Source organism: Aythya marila (assembly GCF_965140915.1).
Source record: "Aythya marila genome assembly, chromosome: 3".
NCBI classification, from domain to species: domain Eukaryota; kingdom Metazoa; phylum Chordata; class Aves; order Anseriformes; family Anatidae; genus Aythya; species Aythya marila.
Genome location: NC_139044.1, coordinates 70445446 through 70465585, shown reverse-complemented (window position 1 = coordinate 70465585; position 20140 = coordinate 70445446). Strand labels below are relative to the sequence as shown.

The window sequence follows — 20140 nt, the reverse complement described above, 5'->3', positions numbered from 1 at the left end:
GTCACATCCTAGCAATCTCAGGACACGTGTCAATGACAGGCATCATTTTTAAACGTTCGTGAGGATTTACCTGCTGGTGGCTTTATGAAAGGTGGCGGAATTAATGGGACAATAATAGGTACATTCCCGTGATCCTTTGACCCTGCTGGTGAGTCTGAAAGTCCATTTCCTGTGGCAAGCCCTGGGTAGCTTGTGTTTATATTGTATGGTGAAATAACACTGTCCTCGGGTAATTTTGGTTTTGGCAAAGAATTTTCTGTAAAACACAAAGAACACATTGTACAGTATGACAAATATATTTCTTAGATGCTTTGATACTTTCACCAACCTGCTCATTACATTACTTACCCTAATACAAGAAGGGTGCACAAAAAATACAGTTACTTTCCCCTTTAACAAATGAATAATTTCAACTATTCCTCAAAAATGTTCCCCTTCTTTAAATCGAAGTCAAACTAAAAACAACTATATTAAAAAAAAGTGGGATTATTTTGTTGTATATCTCTCTAGCCTGCCTTATTTAATCAATGATTCCATATTCCTGCCCTTTACATGCACTGTTTTCACCTTGATCACACTCAGCATGCTGGGGCTTCACCAGTGCAAGAAGCATAAACTGAAAAATAAAAGAATTCCTACTTCTTGTCTCAATAATACTATGAGTAGTAAGTAGCGGAAAGGATTTAAATAGAGGAACAAAATATTGAAATCAGAGCAAAGTGTGCATGCAATGATGACAGTCACGATTCTAATTCTTTAATCCCAAAGCACTTCTGGATTTGCATTTGTAGGAATTTCTCTAAGGCACCTCAGGTAGCTATGGGGCAGGACTTAACTGTTATCGTTCTCTCTCCTCCCATCACTCAGAAAAAGAAACACACTTTTTTCTCTCCCACAGACTGCATACATCAAAAATCTCTACCTGGCACAGGTATTCGACATCTTTGTTTGGTACATAAAACATATGATTTGTATCATGTGCCTATAGAAAAAAAAGGACGTTACAGATTTCATTAGGCATAGACTGGAGCCACAAAGCATTCAATAGAAGATCTGTTTAGGAAAACATAAATAAATGAATCCCATTACTACACAGAAATAAGTTTCTTCAAAGGTGGCTTAACGATACTGCATTCTCAGTGAAATATAAATATTGATCACTAACGTCACTGCTACACAACTAACAAGCTGCAAGCGTTCATTTTTAACACAGTTATTGGTTCACCTTACCTCTAGTTTTTCCACTTTTTTTCTAGCCATTTCTTCTTCAGAGCTGGTCTCTCTGGTATCAGTCCTCACTGCAACACTCAGTGAGTACAATGCTGCTGCTTGCCACCAGAGCCTCAATGCTTCTGCAGTTTTCTCTCTCTACCCCACCTCTGCGAAACCCTTGCTGGGAAAGCCAAGATCCAGCAATGTCCTATACCCCTTTTCCTGCTGACCCTACCTACCTGCTGGGGCTGAGCAGTCAGAAGGCTGCAAGTGAACTGCTCAGAAACCAGGCTGAATCCCATCATTTGCACGGCGAGTAATTTCCTATCACATCGTGTGAAGATCCAGCAGTATCCCAAAAAAAATCCTCCACCCCTTGAGAACTTGTAAAGTACTTGCAGAACACGGCATATTACAGACATCGCCGAGGAGCCTTTTATGAATGTTCAGGATGTTTCTTGCATGAGTTGTGAATATCCCAGCTCGAAACCTTTTGGGATTTTAGAAAGCCTTGAGCCAAAAGCCTTTGTTTTGAAAGCAAAAGGGTTTCCTTAAATCCACACCGCTATGAAAACGCTCTCTCTTTTTCCAGTGGCGAGCAGTTTATTGGTACCGTAGGAACTTGACTTTCAGCTGACTCACAAAAGGCATTATTTGTGAAGATGTGTTACTAAGTGCCTACCAACAGCAATTTTGTTAAGTGATTTTCCCTGTACCCTATTGGCTTCCTCTTACTAGGAGGCACTCTCAGGTATTTTTATTTAAATCAACCACAAAGCAAGCAGCGGAGCATGCTTCCTAGTCCCCGCCAACTCAGACAGGTTGAGGTATTAATCCTTCTTTGCGTGGACACAGAAACATTAAATCTCATTACCTTTGAGAACAGAAATGTGCTGGCGGCTTTCCCCATCTGCAGAGTAGTTCCTGAATTCAATATCTTCTCCATCTTTCAGTTCAACCTTATCATAACCATACCAGCCAAGGAGCTCATTCATAGTGTTTTCTGCGAAGTTCTGAAAGAGAAAAATCACCTACTTATTTATGTAATCAATAACCATCTGGAATGAAGGGAGGACTACATAAATCGAACGGTATCTTTGCTACACGAGGAAGTGTCAGGTTTGTCCCACCTCCTCAAAGACTAATGTGCATTTCACAAGTCAAGTGTATAAAGTGTAATGCGTTTAAATCTCAGACTGGCACATGTAATTATGACAAAGACTCATACATCTGTAATTTAAAGAAAATGAAAAGGAGAGTTATTTATGCTTTCCTGCTCTGGCATTCAATGTCAGAAATGCTTCACCATACATTCGTCACAAAAATGTGTCTGTGTTACCATAAAATATTTAAGACTGCAGCAGAAATGTAAGATATGAGTAACAGAAAACGACGATTTTTTCAGGCAGCAGTTAATCAATCTCACTGCGCTACAGCCTTTTCAGCTGGAGTAGGTCACCGACACAATTACAGTTCCTGGAGAGATGCACGTGAAGCAAGTGAAATAAAATCGCAGCGAAGACATTTTTCCTCAGAGTTATAAACCCCTGTATATTGAAGGCACTTAAAAACTCTTTACCATGAAGGCATTTTACCACAGCATCTCACATAAAAATCTCTTACGTTTGTTTAAGAAAACCCTTTTTCTGCTTTGCCATCTTTATTTTCAAAACAATTTCCAAGCAGCAGCGTGCTTGCGTTTTATGTTTGTGTGGAAATGCAAAATACAGAACGCGACTGTCATAACTCTCAAACTTCACTAAAAAACATGTCCTCCAGGTCATGTGTCAAAAATATTTCTGTGGAAAATGCTCATTACCGGACCAGGAGATTTAGTGGAGTAAGTCAAGAGCCCTGCAGCCAGGCAATGAAGCTTTGTGAAACTGGATGGTACCACGGAGGCACGGCTTATGGGTTTAGGAAACTCCTGGGGGAAACTGGCTAATGAATTATCGTCACTGCAAAGGTCAGTTTGAAGGAACATGACAAATGAAAAATGAAACGAAAGAGCCACAAACAAAGTCTTTCAGTTCGGTCTCTCTGTGTTTTTATTATTATTATTACTTTAAAACAAATTCCAAACTTGATTTTACCGTAAAATCCTGACATCCGAATAACGATCCTGACTAGCAATCTTCCTGTGAGCCCAGCTATCGGCAGAGAAAAAAGCAGAACACGACACCCATCCAAAACACATGCCGTGTGCCAAACCCACAGGTTGCTACATCTTCTCTACCAACAGCACCAGCTTAGGTTTTGAGTGGGAGCGAGCCTAACGATAGAAACACAGCGATCCTCAAGTCCTTTAAATAAAGAAATAAAATTAATCAGATCCGAATTGCTTCCGAATCCCAAGCTGCAGCAGGCACCCTGCCCTGGACCATCCGAGCCACGCTGCTGCCGGCTCGTTGATCACACGGGATTGCAGAGGGGTTGCTGTCACCCTGGTACAGCAGCTACAAGCAATACACACGGGCAATTTATACTCTACCAGGAGTATCACCTGTGCCACTGTGCTACAAATACACCTTCCAAGAAAAGGAAATCCAAAACAATAACCCCAAAGAGCATCGAGTTTCCCAGTTTTTCCCCTTTCACTTGACCTCCTGCTGGAAGGCTCCATTCTGTGGCTCCTTTGTGCAGCCCCAAATTGCCAGCAGACATCGCACCGCTCCACACCTGCACCCAGTTTCAGCATTACAGCTATGCCAGCCTGTTGCGTCTGAACTATAAGACCACAGCAGTTTGCAACAAAGAGCACACTGCAGTGTAGCGTGGCTAATACCTATCCCCATTTCTAAAATACACATTTAAATTCTCACGTCAATGCTGCTGGTCTGTGAGCGTTTTAAATAACACCAGAAATATTCATGATTTTTTTTTCTAAAGGGTTTCTTGTTTCTTTATTTTTGTTTTTGAGATGACTTCTCCTCTCTCAGTGCTGAAAATCCTGATGCAATAACCCCATGGGAATCCAGCACTGAAACAACCCGGAGACAGCAAGTGAAAGCTGGCCAGCGCAGCCCACCCAAAATGAGCAGAGGGGATCCGCGAAGTCCCAAAGGAAAGCTCCGCCACCTTCCCTTGCTCTGCCACGTTTCAGCTGTGGAGATGTGGCCCTGGAGATTAATCCAGCAAGGTGTAGGCCAATTGACAAAAGGCAGCCTGACTTAGACTCCATGCAGCCCAATTAACTGAGTAGCTCTAAATTTGCCTCCTGCGGATGCTTTGTGTTTTATTTGCACTGTTGATCAACTCCGGCAATGAGTAATTTTTAATTACTTGTCAAGGAATATGTAAGCGAGGCTGTGTATGTTTATTCTTTCCTGCAACAAGCTGCTGTCCCTCTTCAGAGCCTCGTCACAGGGATTGTTGGGCTTGCGGTGGCACAAAGCTTTAGAACCTTTCAAGGCTCATTTTACTGTTCATGTTGAGTGATGCACAGAAATGAACAGTCATAATGAGAAGAAATACATTTGATTTTGAAATTAGTCATAATAGAGACTTGACTCGTACAAAATAAAGAAATTAGCAGGGTCTTTGCTATTAACTTCAATGAGAGTATAATGAGGTCACGTATCAGCAGTAACAGTAGTAAGTATCTTTCTCACACAGTGATTTCTCCACAAGGATGCTTGAATTAAAAAAAAAAAAAAAAAGTTAAGCCACTCTCCTTCATAGTTTGTCTTACCTATTACAATGATGGTTATCACTCTTAATACTGTTCTCTCAGGGGCTAACACCGGGGCTCCATTACAGAGCACTCTGTACATACAGAACCAGGAAGATGATCGCATCCTTAACAAGCCGATGGTCAAAGCTGAGAAATGTGGGATTTTTTTTTTTCCACACTGACTCCCATGCATAAACGAGCATCCACAGAGCTACAGTATCACCTTCCTTCAGACTCCGGATTAAAATACCCATCCACAGTGATGTCTGACATCTAGATGATGGTCGCACAGGTCAAGTGCTCATTGAGGCTCCTGCCCTGAAGCTGACCACCATCATTTCACTGTTTCCGTACTTTCTCTCTTCTTTCCTTATCACTGGTAGGCCCAGCCTAAGCAGATTCAAGATACAATAACGAGGGGGATGTGTAAAGACCATTGTGGTGCGATGGCAATAATCAAAATACAAACAATGAGGCGAGACAATTTTTCTCTGTATGAATGCGGGGGGGGGGAGGCTCAGTTGTTGGTAAAGTGAAGGAAAGGGAGCAAGACGATCAACACACAACCTGCACCTGCAGAGCTGAAGCTCACTGAAAGATGTACAAGCTTCAAAGGCTTGGTGAAAGGAAGGGTGATGATTGTAACCACGGCGCTTGAGGAAAGCAAGAATGTGGGACCTGACATTGGAGCAGGAGAGCTGAAAGAAGCAGTGATGAAGCATGCTAGAGAGGAACCAGCTCAAGTGAGAGGCGATGGAGATGGACTTGCCAAACCCAGGCCGAACGAGATGTGAAGACAAGCATGGGTGACAGGATGCAGGATGTGCCTGGAGCTGCGATTCCAAGCTTCTGCAGCACCAGGACAGCAAAGGCACCAAGCTAGCCCAAACACAGACCCACTCCCCGAAAGGACGTGGAGGGTTTGCAGGACAGAGACTGCCAACACAGCTCTACATCCCTGCCAGAGGGCTGAAATGCCACAAACAACCAGCATCCCAGGAAAAACCTCACCTATCATCCCCAAATGCCCGCTCAGCCACCACACTGCTCGGCTGGAACCCGGCAGCCCAGATTCACAGGTTTCCCAGGAAAACGACAGCACTGAGCCTCACAATACCCTGCCAGGAGGTCACACGCCAAGCCCCTTTCCTCACCAACAGCGCTTTCTGCCCCCTACCAGGTCCCAAACCACTTATCCCTCCCGCGGGACAATGTGTAATTTGCATGTTTTAGCTGTATGAGCTCTCCATTCTTGTATGTGCAGAAATGCCCTCCCCTTTGGAAGAGCCAGGCTAGCTAACCGACCATTATACTCCTTATTTTGACTTGAATTTGCTTCCTATTCACGGGAAAGGCGAAGAAGAGTGCACTGACTTGCCAGGCTGTGGTTTCTCTCCTTCGCGAGGCTGACTTATATGTGAGGCAGTAAAAATATAATCACACTCGTTTCCGCTTTACCATTCGTTTCGTCGTAACAGTACACCTACGGCTCGATTTTTTTTTACGTCGCAATGCATCATTTTCCCAAATTTTCACTAATTAATAGGCTGTGAAGCTAACCCTTGCTTCTCTTTCCACCCCGCAGCCCTTGCCTTTCCTTCTCCACGAACCCTATCCACAGGGGGCAAGGCCTGGCCTCGCAGCCCCAGGCCTGGCAAAGGCAGAGGCAGGAAGCACGCAGAGGAGTGAGTCTGTCAGACTCATTTTCTTCTAGGTTTTACTGCCGAATGTTTATTTCAGATTTCGGAGGAAGCGCGGTGGCTCCCTTCCATTTCCCTGCACGCACAGCCCCGCCAGGTGCGGAGCCCCACAGATCCGCTCCCCGCCCTCACCGCGCTGAGGGAATAAAAATGTGCCCGCGCTCACGGGGCAACCTCCACTCTGTGGTATTTTTTTTGCGTGCTTATGCTGTCGCCATGTTGAACAATATGGTTAGACCCCTGTGCTAACAACAAGACTATTTTGGGGGTGTTTTAATTCCCTGTGCCCTACTAGGCGGGCGGGGAAGCCCTCACAGGTAGGCCGGCAGCGCATCTCCCCTCCACAGCCGGCCCACAGAGGGCACTGCAGAAAAACCCGCCCCGGGATCCCAAAACACCACAGCTGATACACCCTGTCTGCTTTTCCACTTTTCACGAGAGCGTTTTTTCGCTTTTCAGGAGAGAAGGGAGGAGTTTCCTTGAAATCTCTTTAGCGTCCGCAGCTCTCTGGCTCGCGGCGAGCGCGGCGCGGCCGTGCCTGTCCCACCGCTTTCCTAATCCTGACGGTAGTGCTTCTCAACGCCAAACGGGGAATATTAGACCGCTAAACTGAAATATCTTCCGATGAGTTTACTATTAAACTGTAACAGATGGGGCTGCCTTAAGCTTCTAGGCATCAGGAATGGAGCCCAATTTTAGATCCGGATTCGTTATTGAGAATATTTATAGATGGTAAACTCCTTGGGCGCACGGAGCAGCCCTGGGAAATGACGGCTTTTCAGCTGACAAGAGACTCTGAACATGTGGAGGCACTGTCTTGTTTGTTCAGGGGAACTTCCCGTACAACCCACTTGCTGCGACATCTCCAAGCGACCCCAGCGCTTTTCATGGGATTTCGGCACACCCGGCCGCTGCCCTCGAGCAGCACTGCTGCCTGGCAGCGGGGTGAAGCACAGGAATAGGTTCAGGGAGGGATGTGAAAGCCTCCACGAGCACTTTCATCAATAAAACCGTAAAAAAAATACCTTAGTTTTGAAATAGGGCCAGCTTCCCCGATTCTGCTGGCTTTGGGTCTATTGGGCGTCCTGGTATTCACCAGCACGTGAGGAATGACACAACCGAATTTCAGAGCTACTCTGCTCTCCTTCCAAAGTGTGCAATGAGCAAGGCTGCCTCTGGGCAGGGGGAGTGGAAAGCATAATCCCAAGAAGGAATGGGGACTAAATAAAAAAAATACATGAGAAAAAAAAAGAAAGGCTGTCACTGAAGGTCACAAAGAAACAAAACCAGTTGCCCCAAATATATTTTTCATTGAAACGTAATATCAGAAAACTGTGCAGAGTCATGTACTTTTCGCACACAACAATGTATCAAATTAAAATTTCTTATAACCATCGTGTACATTCGGGTAGTGATAACAAAAACGTAACTCAATCTCTGGCACAAGGCAGCAGCGAGCACCGCGAACGCCCGGCCGCGTCCCAAGCGAGCGGTGGCACCACTGCTGGCATAGACCAGGCGCGAGCAGTTGGGCTGTGCGATACTTCTTGAGTAAATACCCGACTATATCGAACAGCAAATCTTGAGGGAAGTCTCCGTGATGAGGTAATTTTATTGCTCATTCATAGCGCCTCGCATTTGCTGTACTTAAAATAGACACTTGTACCAATGGCCTTTTTATTACCCGAAGGGAAAAAAAAAAAAAATCACATCTACACCAGCCCTTTTTCTTTCTGCTAGCAAAGGGAGGCAATTCGATCCAACGTGGGCTGAAACCTGAGTAGGTCACTGTACACCATGATAAAATTCCCTAATCCCTGAGCCAAATTTCCCTGAGGGGGCCCTCCTACTTCTCCTTCACTTTCCAGGCTGACTTTTCCATTCCCTCTCTCGTCTTTTCCTCCCCTTCATCTCTTTCATTTCCCCTACCTTAAAGCCTTGATATCTGATCTGCTGCTGATACTCAGGTTACAGTTTTTACAGCTTAGGCTGTCTATTGCTGTATACATTCCTTTCTTTCTGCTCTGCCGTGATTACTTACCAGAGCTTATTTTACACTGGTCCAGATGAAAGCAGTTCAGATGAAGGGAAACAGCCAGGCTGTTTGAACGTTACAGATACGAACCTACACAAGGGCACATTGTGTTCCCTGTGTCATTTTGCTGCACACATTTTGCACAATGCCACCAATTTGTTACATTATTGTACTCCTCGGGTTTACCAACAGCAACCAGACATCTTAACTCATCAGGAAATAGAAAGTGCAGGATTTTAACTTTCTCGACGAGCCAGAAATCTGTACGGCTGTCCCCCTCACCCCCCTTTCCTTCTAGGATTAGAGCAGCCAAGTGTCCTACTAAAAATGCCGTCTCCCAGCATAATAGCAGCGTTTACACTGTAAGGTGGCCTGCGTTTTGCAGGGGGGTCTGCCATCGGCTGTCTCACCCTCCACCAGAGACCCGACTGGTTCAAAAGGCTGTTTCTATCTGCCTTTAATTACTAACTCGGTTGAAATCTTGAGGTCTGTAGCCTTAAGCAGCTACCAATGATTAAAAAAGAGAAATTCTCTACACGAAGGCTAACGCCAGTGCTTAATACCAAAGCATTAGTTTAAAATTGTGTAATTTTTCTCCTTCACACAATGTTGTTTTTGTTTCTTCCTCACCCTTTCAGACAAACATCTGTTATACTGTAGAAGAACAACTATCTCCCAAACCGCTGAGTGTGCCTGCAGCCAAAGTAAACAAAACAAACCCAGAGGATCCAGCACAGTCAGCCTTTATATCCAGCCAGGATAACATTTCACATGTTTTGATTAAAATTAGCTAATTTGTAATCCTAGAACCTATGAAACTTAAAAGCTGCAATCCGTATAGATCGCATTAAGCCATGTTCCGAGGGGCCAGTGCCCCGTGCTGCAGCCCTCCGCAGCCCTCACCACCACGCAGGACCACGACAGCACCGACTCTCGCTCCCCGGCGCCCATACCCAGCCCCAAAAACAGGCTGTGCCATACACCTCGCAAAGCACAACAAGGCTCCTCAGGGCTTGAAACTCGCCCGGTTTGTTTCCAAAGAGCTGCCACGGCCACGCAGGGCAGCGGCGCCTTGTTTTGTTCGCAGCACCGCTCCTGCTCCCGTCCACATCTCCAGCCTGGGCGCACGGGCAGCACGAGCAAGGCTGCCTGCCTCCAGCAGCAAAGGACACCGCTCCGACACCAGTGGTGTGCAGAGGAGGGGAAGGGGAGGGGATGGTGCATTCCTGCTTCATTTTACAGGGGGAGATGGGCGCTCCGGAAAGCAACGATATTTTCACTAGCCATCATGCATGTCGATACACTCGCCCATATAGTATACACACTACGCGACCGTGTGGTGTTTTCCAGGCAGACCTCCGCTTACTACCAGTCTTTTAATAAATGACATATTCGGATTAAATGACAGCAGCCTCATCCCGGAGCCAGGCTTAAGGCTGCTTTAATCACTTCACACGCGCATTGAACAACAAGTTCGCCTCAAGTCTCGCAATGCACCTTTCCCAACTTTGGGGAATCAGCGACGCAAAACAAACACGGAGGTGGCACAGGCATGGAAAAACAGGCGCAGAATAACATAAAATAAAATAATAATAGGACAGGTTAAGCCTGGAGCAGCGACCTCCTGATAAAAGAAACCCCGAAACGTGGTTTAGTGCAATCGCAGCCATCCTAACATCTGGAGCGGCCGCCTCAAGCGCTGCCGCTGAGCACAGCTGGGCTGGCAGCGCTTCCTCGTGAACAGGACAGCCCTGGGACCCCCAAACGGGCTGCCAAAAACCAGACCCTAGGGCTGCCACCCTCCAGCTGCCCTCCGCCGGGTGGGGAGGAGGCAGGAGGGGAGGAAGGGGGTCTCCGTGCCCAAGTGCACGGGAGATGCGCGGCTCAGCCCGCAGCGTTTCACTTTGACAATTTAATTACACAGTTGCAGCTGGCTACTGAAAAAGGGGGAGAAAAGCGGGGTTTCAAGGAGGGCCCCTTCTTTCCTAACTTTAGGGGCTTCCCCCGCTACCTGAGGGGATGGTTATGAGGTGTGGGGGGGGAGGGAAAAAAAAAAAAAAAAAGGGGGGTGATGACTGGCACCCAAGGAGCTTAAAAGCCCAATGAGGGAGAGTTGTTGTCTTTTTTTGGTTTTGTTTTTGTTTTTTTTTTTTTTAAATAAATAAATCAAAGCTGGTCAATGAACAGGATTTGCAGCCTGTGAATTCGTCTCTGTTTTCAGCCCAGGAGGCGGAGTTGAGACACATTCAGTGCATCCTACGGAAAAAAAAAATAAATAAAAAAATAAAAAAATAAAAAAATAAAATGACAAGAGATCCTTTCTTATTCCATTTCCATGCACGGCGGAGAGCAGAGAGAGAGGTGTGTGGGGGGGGGGGTGCAGGGGGCCGGGCACCCCCCTTTTCCTTTTCCTTTTCCCCCTTCCCCATCCCGGTCACCTTTACCTTCATCTCCTCGTTGATCTCCCGCTTGACCGGGTGCGCCGGCTTCCTGCTCCTTTTATTTTCGGGCGGTCTCCCTTCTTTCTCCATTTCTGCCATTTTTTGCGCCTACTTGGTGCCGGAGATGAAATGGCTGCTGGTGCTCTGGGGGGGCCGGGAGGGGCTTTGGGGGGGGGGGGGGGGGTGTAAAAGGGAAAAGAAGGGGGGGGGGGGGGGGCGGCTCTCAGTGGCGGCGGCAGCAAGAGGAGGAGGAGGAGGAGGAGGAGGAGGAGGAGGAGGAGGAGGAGGAAGAAGAGGAGGAGGAGGAGGAGGAGGAGGAAGCCCGGGGGGAGCGCGGCGGGCGGGCGGGGGTCGCGGGCGGGTGGCCCGGCGAGTCAGCCATCTTCTGCCTCGCCGCCGGCCTGCATCGGGAGCGCCCAGCCAGGCTGTGGCGGCCGCGGGGAGGGGAGGGGAAGGAGGGGAAGGGAAGGGAAGGAGGGAGGGAGGGAGAGAGGGGAGGAAGGAGGGGAGAGGAGGAGGGGAGGGGAGAGGAGGGGAGGGAGGGAGGCTGGGCTCGGCACGGCGGAGGCAGGCGGGGCTTGCGTGCACCGAATGGGAGAGGGGAGAGCCGGGGGGCTGGGGAGGGGAAGGGGAGAGGGGGAGGACCCCCGAGGGGAAGGGGCGAGAGGGCAGGGGGCGAGGGAGAGGCGCTGAGGCAGCGCCGTGGTGCTGAAGGGGGGAGTGTGTGTGTGAGTGTGTGTGTGTGAGTGTGTCTGTGTGTGTTTGGGGGTGCTCAGGGGGAGCTGAGGGGGGAAATGAGGTCTGTCAGGGCACGAGCAGGCTCGCCCCGAAATCCCCGCTTTGCTTTGCCTGTGGAAGCTGAATTCACCCCGCACGCAGCGCTGTCTCCTCTGCCCTGTGCCGAAACCGCCGGAGGGTTTTTGGGGGGCAGAAGTTGGGCAGGACGCTTTGGTGCCTGTGGCGACCGGGATGCGCCTGGCTCGCTCCGCTTGCCTCTCAGAGGGGTGAGAGGCAGGGAGCGCGTTTCCCCCAGAGGCACTGGGAACTGGAGGGAACTGGGATTTTGCACAGCATCAAGCAGACCTGGGCCGTCCTGGTGTGCATCCATAGCAGTAAGGCCCCAGCTGCTGCAAAGCAGAGGTGCTGCTGCTCCCCTCACAGCCCAAAAAGCATCAGGCAGGAGCTGGGGAAAACAGGTCCAAGAGTTTGTTTTTGCAGAAGAGCCAGGCCCCCAGTGAGCCCTCAGAGGGCTCTGCCACGCTGCAGGGAGTGCTGCACACCCCAGGAGCCTGAGGTCCGGCCTCAGACCCACCAGCAGCAGCCACGAGAAGAGACCGAGGTCTGTCTTCTCTTGCCTGCCACATTTTTCAATACAAGGAGTCCTGAAACTTTTGGAAACTCTCTTGTGACTGGCCCCATAGGTAACTTCCAGTGTATGGTGATTAGTCACGCTGCGCCCCATCACCACCACCACTGCCAGAACCTTGTCTTTATTCTTCTGTTTTTCTTTTTTCTATATTTATTTCTGCATTATTCTATTGCAATTGAATCGGTACAGCTGAGCTCTCGTTGAGCACAACAGATATGCCCAGGATCCCCGTGTGTTCTCTCACATGGCAGGGATGAGACATGCAGCGTGAGGGGAAGTTGCTTATAAACATAACCCCATGCAGCATCGGAGCTTTGTGAAACCTCCAGCTTCAGCAAGAAAGCCAGCCTCAGAAAACTCCTCTGCTTTGAATCACCACCGCCTTGCTGATACACAAAGCCGCTCTAATGAAGAAGGCAAAACAATTTCTTGTTCTAGGGACACATCACTGGTCTCTCTGTAGAGAACTGATAACACGGTTTTAATGAAAATCTTGGACCTCTTGCTAAACAGAATAACCATATTGCCTTAAATGGTTATTGTTTAGCGAAACATCTGAAAACACATAAATGAAACATCTGAAAATGCATAAATGAAACATCTGAAAACACATAATAGACTACTTCTTCGCAACACTTGCTATAGATATTGCAATAAAGCGCTGTTTCGCTGCATAAATTTAACAGACTGGGTTGATAATCTGACAAAAAGATTAACCCTGAACTCCCAGCGCAAACAGATCTTCCTGTAGTGGTGGAAGGGACTTGGTCACTGCAAGCCCAAATGTGCCAATGGTCTTCAGCAGGTTACAGTGAGAAGACCAAAATGAATGTCCTTAGGATCAAATCCATCATTCATTTTCCTAAACACTGACAGTTGCAAACTGATCACCTCTCACACCCCTTGCTGCCGATTCTGAACTCTGATCCTCGCTTCTGAATCACCAAAACCAGGGGCTTCCAGATTTTTCTTCCGATCACACACTCCAAAGGCTTTTGAGTGGAGATGTGAATTTATGCCTCCTGACAATAGGCTCACTTTTCTCAGCTACTTTTGGCAGGCTCCTCAAGAACAGCCCACAGTCCCCCAGTACCTCATCAACCCCTGGCCGAGAGCCACGGTCTCTGAGCACATCCTGTTTTTCTTGGTGTCTACTATAGGCTTTGGATGGATACAAAAGTTCTGCCTCTCTGGGTCCAAACAATAATATCTCTTCATCCGACAGCAGATTACATCTGCAACTGCCACGACTCCTAATTTTCTAGAGCTGTTATTACCTTTGCATGTTGCGTATTGGTTGTATTGCAAGTTCTGGGGAAGTTGTTCCTCCAGTGACAGCATATGGAGGGCCATCAGCTGTCAAGACAGACGTTCGTGCATTTCAAACACTCAGACATTATCTGACACACACCGTAGGTACTGAAATAAGTTCTGGAAACTGTCTAATTATTCCACTTGCTAATGAGGAGAGAAAGACAAACAAAAAGGAATGCTTTCAGGTTTTAATGGTAGCTCGTGAACTTCTAGGAGGAAGCAGAATATCAGTCTAGGGAAGCCATAAATTTGTCAGTCATACAATGGCATTGATCTGAACATCTCTGAAAAGTTATGAGAAAATAAATCTGGTATTTACATTACAGAGACCCTAGCATTAAATACATTTGCTGAACTGTGACAGCACATATTTCTCCTGTGAAAACCTGTATTTTTGATAAAGAAACCTGGTTCGGCACCGCTCAATATGGATTCTGGAAAACAGCTCTTAAAGAGGTGAATAAGGGTGGCTGGTTGGATCAGTTCCACAGCTCACATTTGATCTGCCAGGCAGAGATACAGGGCTACATGGTATCAGTAAGCAGTTATCAGCCAAAGAAGAAATCCCAGCCTTGTGGAAATCAGTACAAGTTTTGCCCCTGAACTTGATGAGACCAGGCTCCTGGTGACATTTTCAAGGGGATTTTAAATCAAGTCTGTTGCGTCGTGTGGATTGTAAAGCAAGAATTCAATTTTCTTAAAAAAATATGCAAGGTTTCCAAATACATTTTCGTTCTAATTCAAAGCATAACTGAGATTGTTCAATCTGAGGGGAAAAAAAAAAAAAAAAAAAAAGGTGACTAAGTAAATAATCCTCTTTGTAACTCCTCTTGGAGGGGACTGGGAACTTCACATCAGGCTTCCCACGCTGAGTGCTAATCCCAGTGCAATAATTTCTCACTGTCCTGCTGAAGGCTTTGGGGACTATTTTGCTTGGATCGTCAGATACCTTCGAAGTTGGGTAACAATAAAAAAGCCTTGGGATCTGCCTTTTGGTGGTCAGTAAGTCACCTGCAAGGCTGAGGTTCAGGCCTCTGCTGCATCTGAGTCCCAGCAAGAACCCCAGGTTTTTCTTCTGTCACTGGAGTGAGTGTTTTACACACACGGTGGTTTGCCAGGCTTGGTGGTTTTGTCCTATTGAGGCTTTGCCTTTCCAGCTCTAAATTTGCACTTAAAATTTTGCAGGCACAGTAATTTGGACTCCTGGAAAACGAACGCTGTTCATAAAACGACAGGTGCAAACGAGTTGCCTAAAATAACTCGCCCCAGGTTCAACTTATATCGCATTATTTATGTTCCTATGTATTAGTACTTACACACTTTCAAGGGCACCCTTTGAAAAGGGCTTTTTGGAGAAGACATTTGGCCTACCGAGATGTTTCGTCCCACTACTACCTACCAGGGAAGACGACTCAAACCAGCAGGCCTGACTTTCTGGCCAGTGCCCAGCAAGCGGGGCGGTGGCTGGAGGTGGAAAGCCTGTGGGAGCCCATGGCATCACCCAGGGCCAGCCCCACAGCCGTACTGCCACTTGGGGTGTTGTTGTCACCTCATCTGGGTGCTGTCCTCTGGCCAGGCACAGCCCAAACTGTGCTCATCTCACCTGTGCCTGAGGTGAAGCCCTAAGGAAGAGCAATTGAAATCGATGGGCTCGGTTTGCTGAAGTGTTCATTAAACAAAGGCATTTGCCCTGCCTGGCCAGAGAAAAGTATTACTGGGCTGACTTTTTTCATGTGATCTGGAGTGGAAACTTTCTTCTGACTTTTTGTATGGCACACAAAGGTGGTAGATTGCTTATGCCACCAGAAATTGCATATAAATATACTAAATAATTAAAATATCTGCTCTGTTCTGTCTCTTCTCTTCTCTTCTCTTCTCTTCTCTTCTCTTCTCTTCTCTTCTCTTCTCTTCTCTTCTCTTCTCTTCTCTTCTCTTCTCTTCTCTTCTCTTCTCTTCTCTTCTCTTCTCTTCTCTTCTCTTCTCTTCTCTTCTCTTCTCTTCTCTTCTCTTCTCTTCTCTTCTCTTCTCTTCTCTTCTCTTCTCTTCTCTTCTCTTCTCTTCTCTTCTCTTCTCTTCTCTTTTTCAGTACAGCCAGCCATTTTCATGCAGATGGAAAACACCCTTTAGAACTTCTCCCTGGCTCCAGCACCATCAGAGCCCGCTCCCACCTCAGTGATGTTATTTCACCCATACCTTTCAGAAGGGCGCATTCCATTCATTCCTGAGCTGGGACGAGTGCCCACAGCATTACTCACACACAGTAGTGTCTGTAGATCCCTGTCTGCTAGGGATACTCATCTCAATCCAGAGTTTCCTTAGATGATTAAAGGCTGTTCTGCAAAATGTCGATCCGTAGCCTCTCCGAAGCCGACATGGTACAGCGGTTGAAATGGGAGTAGTGGCGGCTTTCCAAATGTGAGGGTCTGGAAATGTTTGGAGGTATTTTAATATTGATGAATATTTCAGAATTTTTCTCTTGCTCCAGGGTATCAGTGTCAAATCTGTGCAGATTAATGGCAAGATAGAGCCCTAATCCTGCTAATGTCTTTTAAAGTTCTGGCAAATGCAGAAAAACTATATTTAACTTACTGCTATTAATGATCCCTCTTCTTGCCTGAAACTTTGTGTAATTCAATGAATGGAAAGAAATTATTGATAAACAGAAGGAAATTAAATACTTCTGAGTCTTCTGTTAAAATGCCTTTCTTTCATCTTTGTTTAATTTCTAGTGTCTCCTACAGCAAAAGTAAGCAAGGGGACATCTTTTCCTTCCTCAGCATCAGAGAACACCCACATCATTAAAAATCAGTTGAGATTAAACCTTTAAAAAGCTTTAAAATGTAAAATCAAATTAGAAAAACATGCCCTGGACACCAGTATTGAGTTTGGGGAAAACTTGTTATCATGTCTGCTGCTACGCCCTATCTATCCTCTATGGTTATTCAGTAATTTCTGCTGTGATGGTTCCGTATTTAATATAATGCCAAGGATAGGGTACAGGCACACATCATACCAGACTTAAGCTTGGTGATGACAAACTAGGCATTTGCGACCTCTGGACTTCATTGCTCTTAAGGACTGTCCCTCTAAATGAAACTTGTGAGTCTTTGGAGAAGTTTGAATTGGTTCAATACCAAATCTGGTCTGCTTGCCCTGGAACACAGGTTGATAAGAGCCTATACCAAGCTCTGCTTTCCCTAGGGCTTGTCATTTCCTTGTGGCTGAAACACAGGAAGGTTACCTCCATTGCATCCAGGTCTGGGGTACCTGAGAGACTTCCCTGCTCTCTGTGCCTCCCTTCCATGTTCCTCACACACCTTGAAACCAGGGAACTGTCAAACTCGGAAGCAAAACTGCTGAGAGGTGGAGACGTGGGCTCCCTGCAGCTGGTCCATAGCTGTAAGAGCTCCCCCTGAGGTGAACAGAATACTTAAAGGCAAGGCAAACTCCTTTCTTCACCTGTCATTTCTTGACAACAGCCAATTCCGCCCCTTCTCATTCTTTTACTTCTCCACGCAGAAGAAGGCAGGAGAGAGTTTTCTTGATTTCACTTTAATAAACGGGTAAGTCTCCCAGACACTACAGTGATAGGAGGAGGTGGGGAGAGGTTGTGTGGGATTGGGATACAGCGGAAAGTTCTCCCCTTTTTTAACTTCATTTTGTTTTAATAGAACAATTGTGCTCGTACGCTCCTGAAAATGTTATTACAGTAATCTACATCAAATTCTTCCTAAAAGGAATTCCTCCTCTCTTTGTCTTTCTGTGAAGAATAAAAGAATTTTTTACAATAAAAAATAGTGGTTTATACATTTTCTCATAATCCTGTATTTCCCCTGTGAGCTTTGTTGCATGATATAGTATGTCAGTTTAAGTAACATCTGTCAAGGGATGGAAAACAATTACAGGTTCTTTTCATTCATAAAAGTCATTCTGGAGTTTCTTCATCCTTAATTTTCTTGTCATGCTTTCAAAAACATTACCTCATTTTGTCCAAATTACCCCCTGCATTGCATATACACGATATATAACAGGAGGTTATTCATTTCTTTCCTGGACCCAAAGGAACACGTCAAGGTATCTATAGTGACATGTACTAAATGATTTAGACCTGGGTAAAGTTGGGCTTTGACATGTCATTATTTGACAATTACTCTTCTACTGCAATGCTTGCTTTCCTGCCAGCAGCTCACCAGAATCCTACATGACAAGTGATTCGATCTCTTGATCTTCTCAGTTATATTTACATGAATTTTACACGTCCTAATATATAACGGCAATGCACTCACGTCGCTGTGGCGAAAAGTCTGTCAAAAACCCAAACACATCTTGAGAGTACATAACAAATATATTCAGGACCGGGATGTGCTGCATCTCTTCAGCGTAGGAAGATGTTTGTATCAGAGAAGAGCTGAGATGGGAAGGCACCTCTGGAGACCATGTAGCCCAACCTCCCTGCTCGAAGGAGAGCGGCTTGCTCACGGCTGTGTCCAGTCCCATTTTGATTAACTCCACGGATGGACACCACACTGTGGAATTACTGCATTTCAATTTCAATGCTGCTTGTCCTTTCACTGAGAAGTGTGGCTCTGTCTTCTTTTCTCCCTCTTTTACGTACACTGATGAGATCCGCCTTGAGCCTCCTCTTCTCCAGCCTGAGCAGCCCCATCTCTCCCAGCCTTTCCTCCTCCATCAGGTGCTCCAGCCTGCTATCATCTCCACGGGGCTTTGCTGGGCTTGTTCCAGTGTGTCCACATCCCTCTCATCCTGGGGAGCTCAGGCCCGGGACACAGCACGATGGACACGTCCCACCAGAGCTGAGCAGAGAGGATCACCTCCCGCGACCTGCTGGCGGTGCTCTTCCCAAGGCAGCCCAGACCTTTGCTGCGAGGGCGCGCTGCTGGCTCGCGTTCAGCTGGTCGGATGCCAGGATCCCCGGGGCCTTCTCTGCAAAGCTGCTTTCTGCTCGGTCCCCCGCCCGTATCGCTGTAAGGTTATTCCTCTCCAGGTGCATGACTTTGCATTGCTTTGCTGAACTTGGTTGGATCCTTGTCAGCCCGATTCTCCTGCAATTTATTCAATTTGCTTTGATTTATCATCTTTTAAGCAATTAGTATAACTATTATCTGGAAAGATTTTGTTTTCCCGAACTGTGTTGCTTTTTCTAATTAAATCATGCATATAACATTAATGATAATAATCTATGCCTACGACTGCCATAACCAAAAATGGATTTTGCACACAGTCCTGAGAATCCTTCTCAGCACAGGTAGGATTTTTCCCTTAGAACAGGCCAATATATGTATCCATCTCCAACCGAGACTCTTGAAGTCACACGTGGTCATCAATTTCTTTTCACGATGCTACTACTTAAAGCAGAATTGATGCTATGCTTTTTCAGATCATTGGAGGATGCCAATGGGAGGTGGTTAGAAGCAAATCCAATCCTACCCAGCTCACAGGGGAAAGGCTTGGTATAGGATTTCAGCTTTGGGTATCTCCTAGGAATTGAGGGTTAGGAATCCCATGCAAATCTTAATCGGCACAGCCAGTTGGCTTCCAGAGCCAAGGCTCTGGCTCGCTTCCTCTCACCTCTCAGGACACCGTGAGGAATTGCCTCTTGTGTACCACACGTGTGCCACAGCTAGCGCTTCTTAAGCCCCAGTGTGAGGAGCCATACGTGCAGGTTTATTGGCTTTACCTGAACTGACACCAACTGACACCAAGCTGTCCAAGGTCAGCTTCAAAACGCAGTCACATGTAAGATTATTTGGGGCCTTCTTGCCTCTTAACTAGTATTACAGCTACAGCTTAGTATTAGGGCTGTTTCACAGGTGAGAAATCATAGGGAGAGCGGCAAAGTGGCAAAGCACATGTTGGTGAAGTCTCATGGTCTGAACTGGAACCCAGTTCTTATGTCTTGCAGGACAGTCCTGTCGCCATTAGAACACGCAATCTAACCTTTTTGGGGGAAAAAATAAAAACATAACAAAACAAAATAAAAAAAGTGAGCCTCCCTTTGCACCACCTTGATTTTGAGCTCACTCATGAAACACCAATGACTTCTGAAGGAACACGGGGATGACGCCATTGACAGATTTTGCATCAGTTAGTGGCAAATAAAGTTATTTGAAATAAGTGCCAAAGCCTAATTTATCAGACTTTTTCACAGATTCCACAAAAGCAAGGAAATTTGAAGTTGAAAGGCTTTCTCCAGGCAGCGCATGCCAGGCATTTGTGCATGAATTGCAGGAGGGGAAATGATATGTTTCTTTTAGAGCTGTTGTTGCCATCATGGAAAGCGAACAAGCATCTGTGCCTCGGAAATCAGTGGAAGGAAGGTGTTCCGTGAAAGAGAGCATGTGGGAAAGCGGCTTGAAATGGTGAGAGTGTATGAAA

At 46.5% G+C, this 20140-nt stretch overlaps 1 protein-coding gene across 2 annotated transcripts in view; it reads right to left on the bottom strand.

The window, feature by feature from the left end:
* The window catches only part of SOBP (sine oculis binding protein homolog), a 95765-nt gene extending 84494 nt beyond the window's left edge, over positions 1 to 11271 (bottom strand). For both annotated transcript variants that reach the window (XM_082757881.1, XM_082757882.1), the window contains exons 1-3: positions 11065 to 11271; positions 2087 to 2225; positions 71 to 256 (exon numbers count right to left, since the gene is read on the bottom strand). In XM_082757881.1, coding sequence (XP_082614007.1) covers positions 71 to 256; positions 2087 to 2225; positions 11065 to 11160 — 421 coding nt within the window. In that variant the 5' untranslated portion in view covers positions 11161 to 11271. The remainder of the gene's footprint in view (positions 1 to 70; positions 257 to 2086; positions 2226 to 11064) is intronic.
* Positions 11272 to 20140: the final 8869 nt, after the last annotated feature.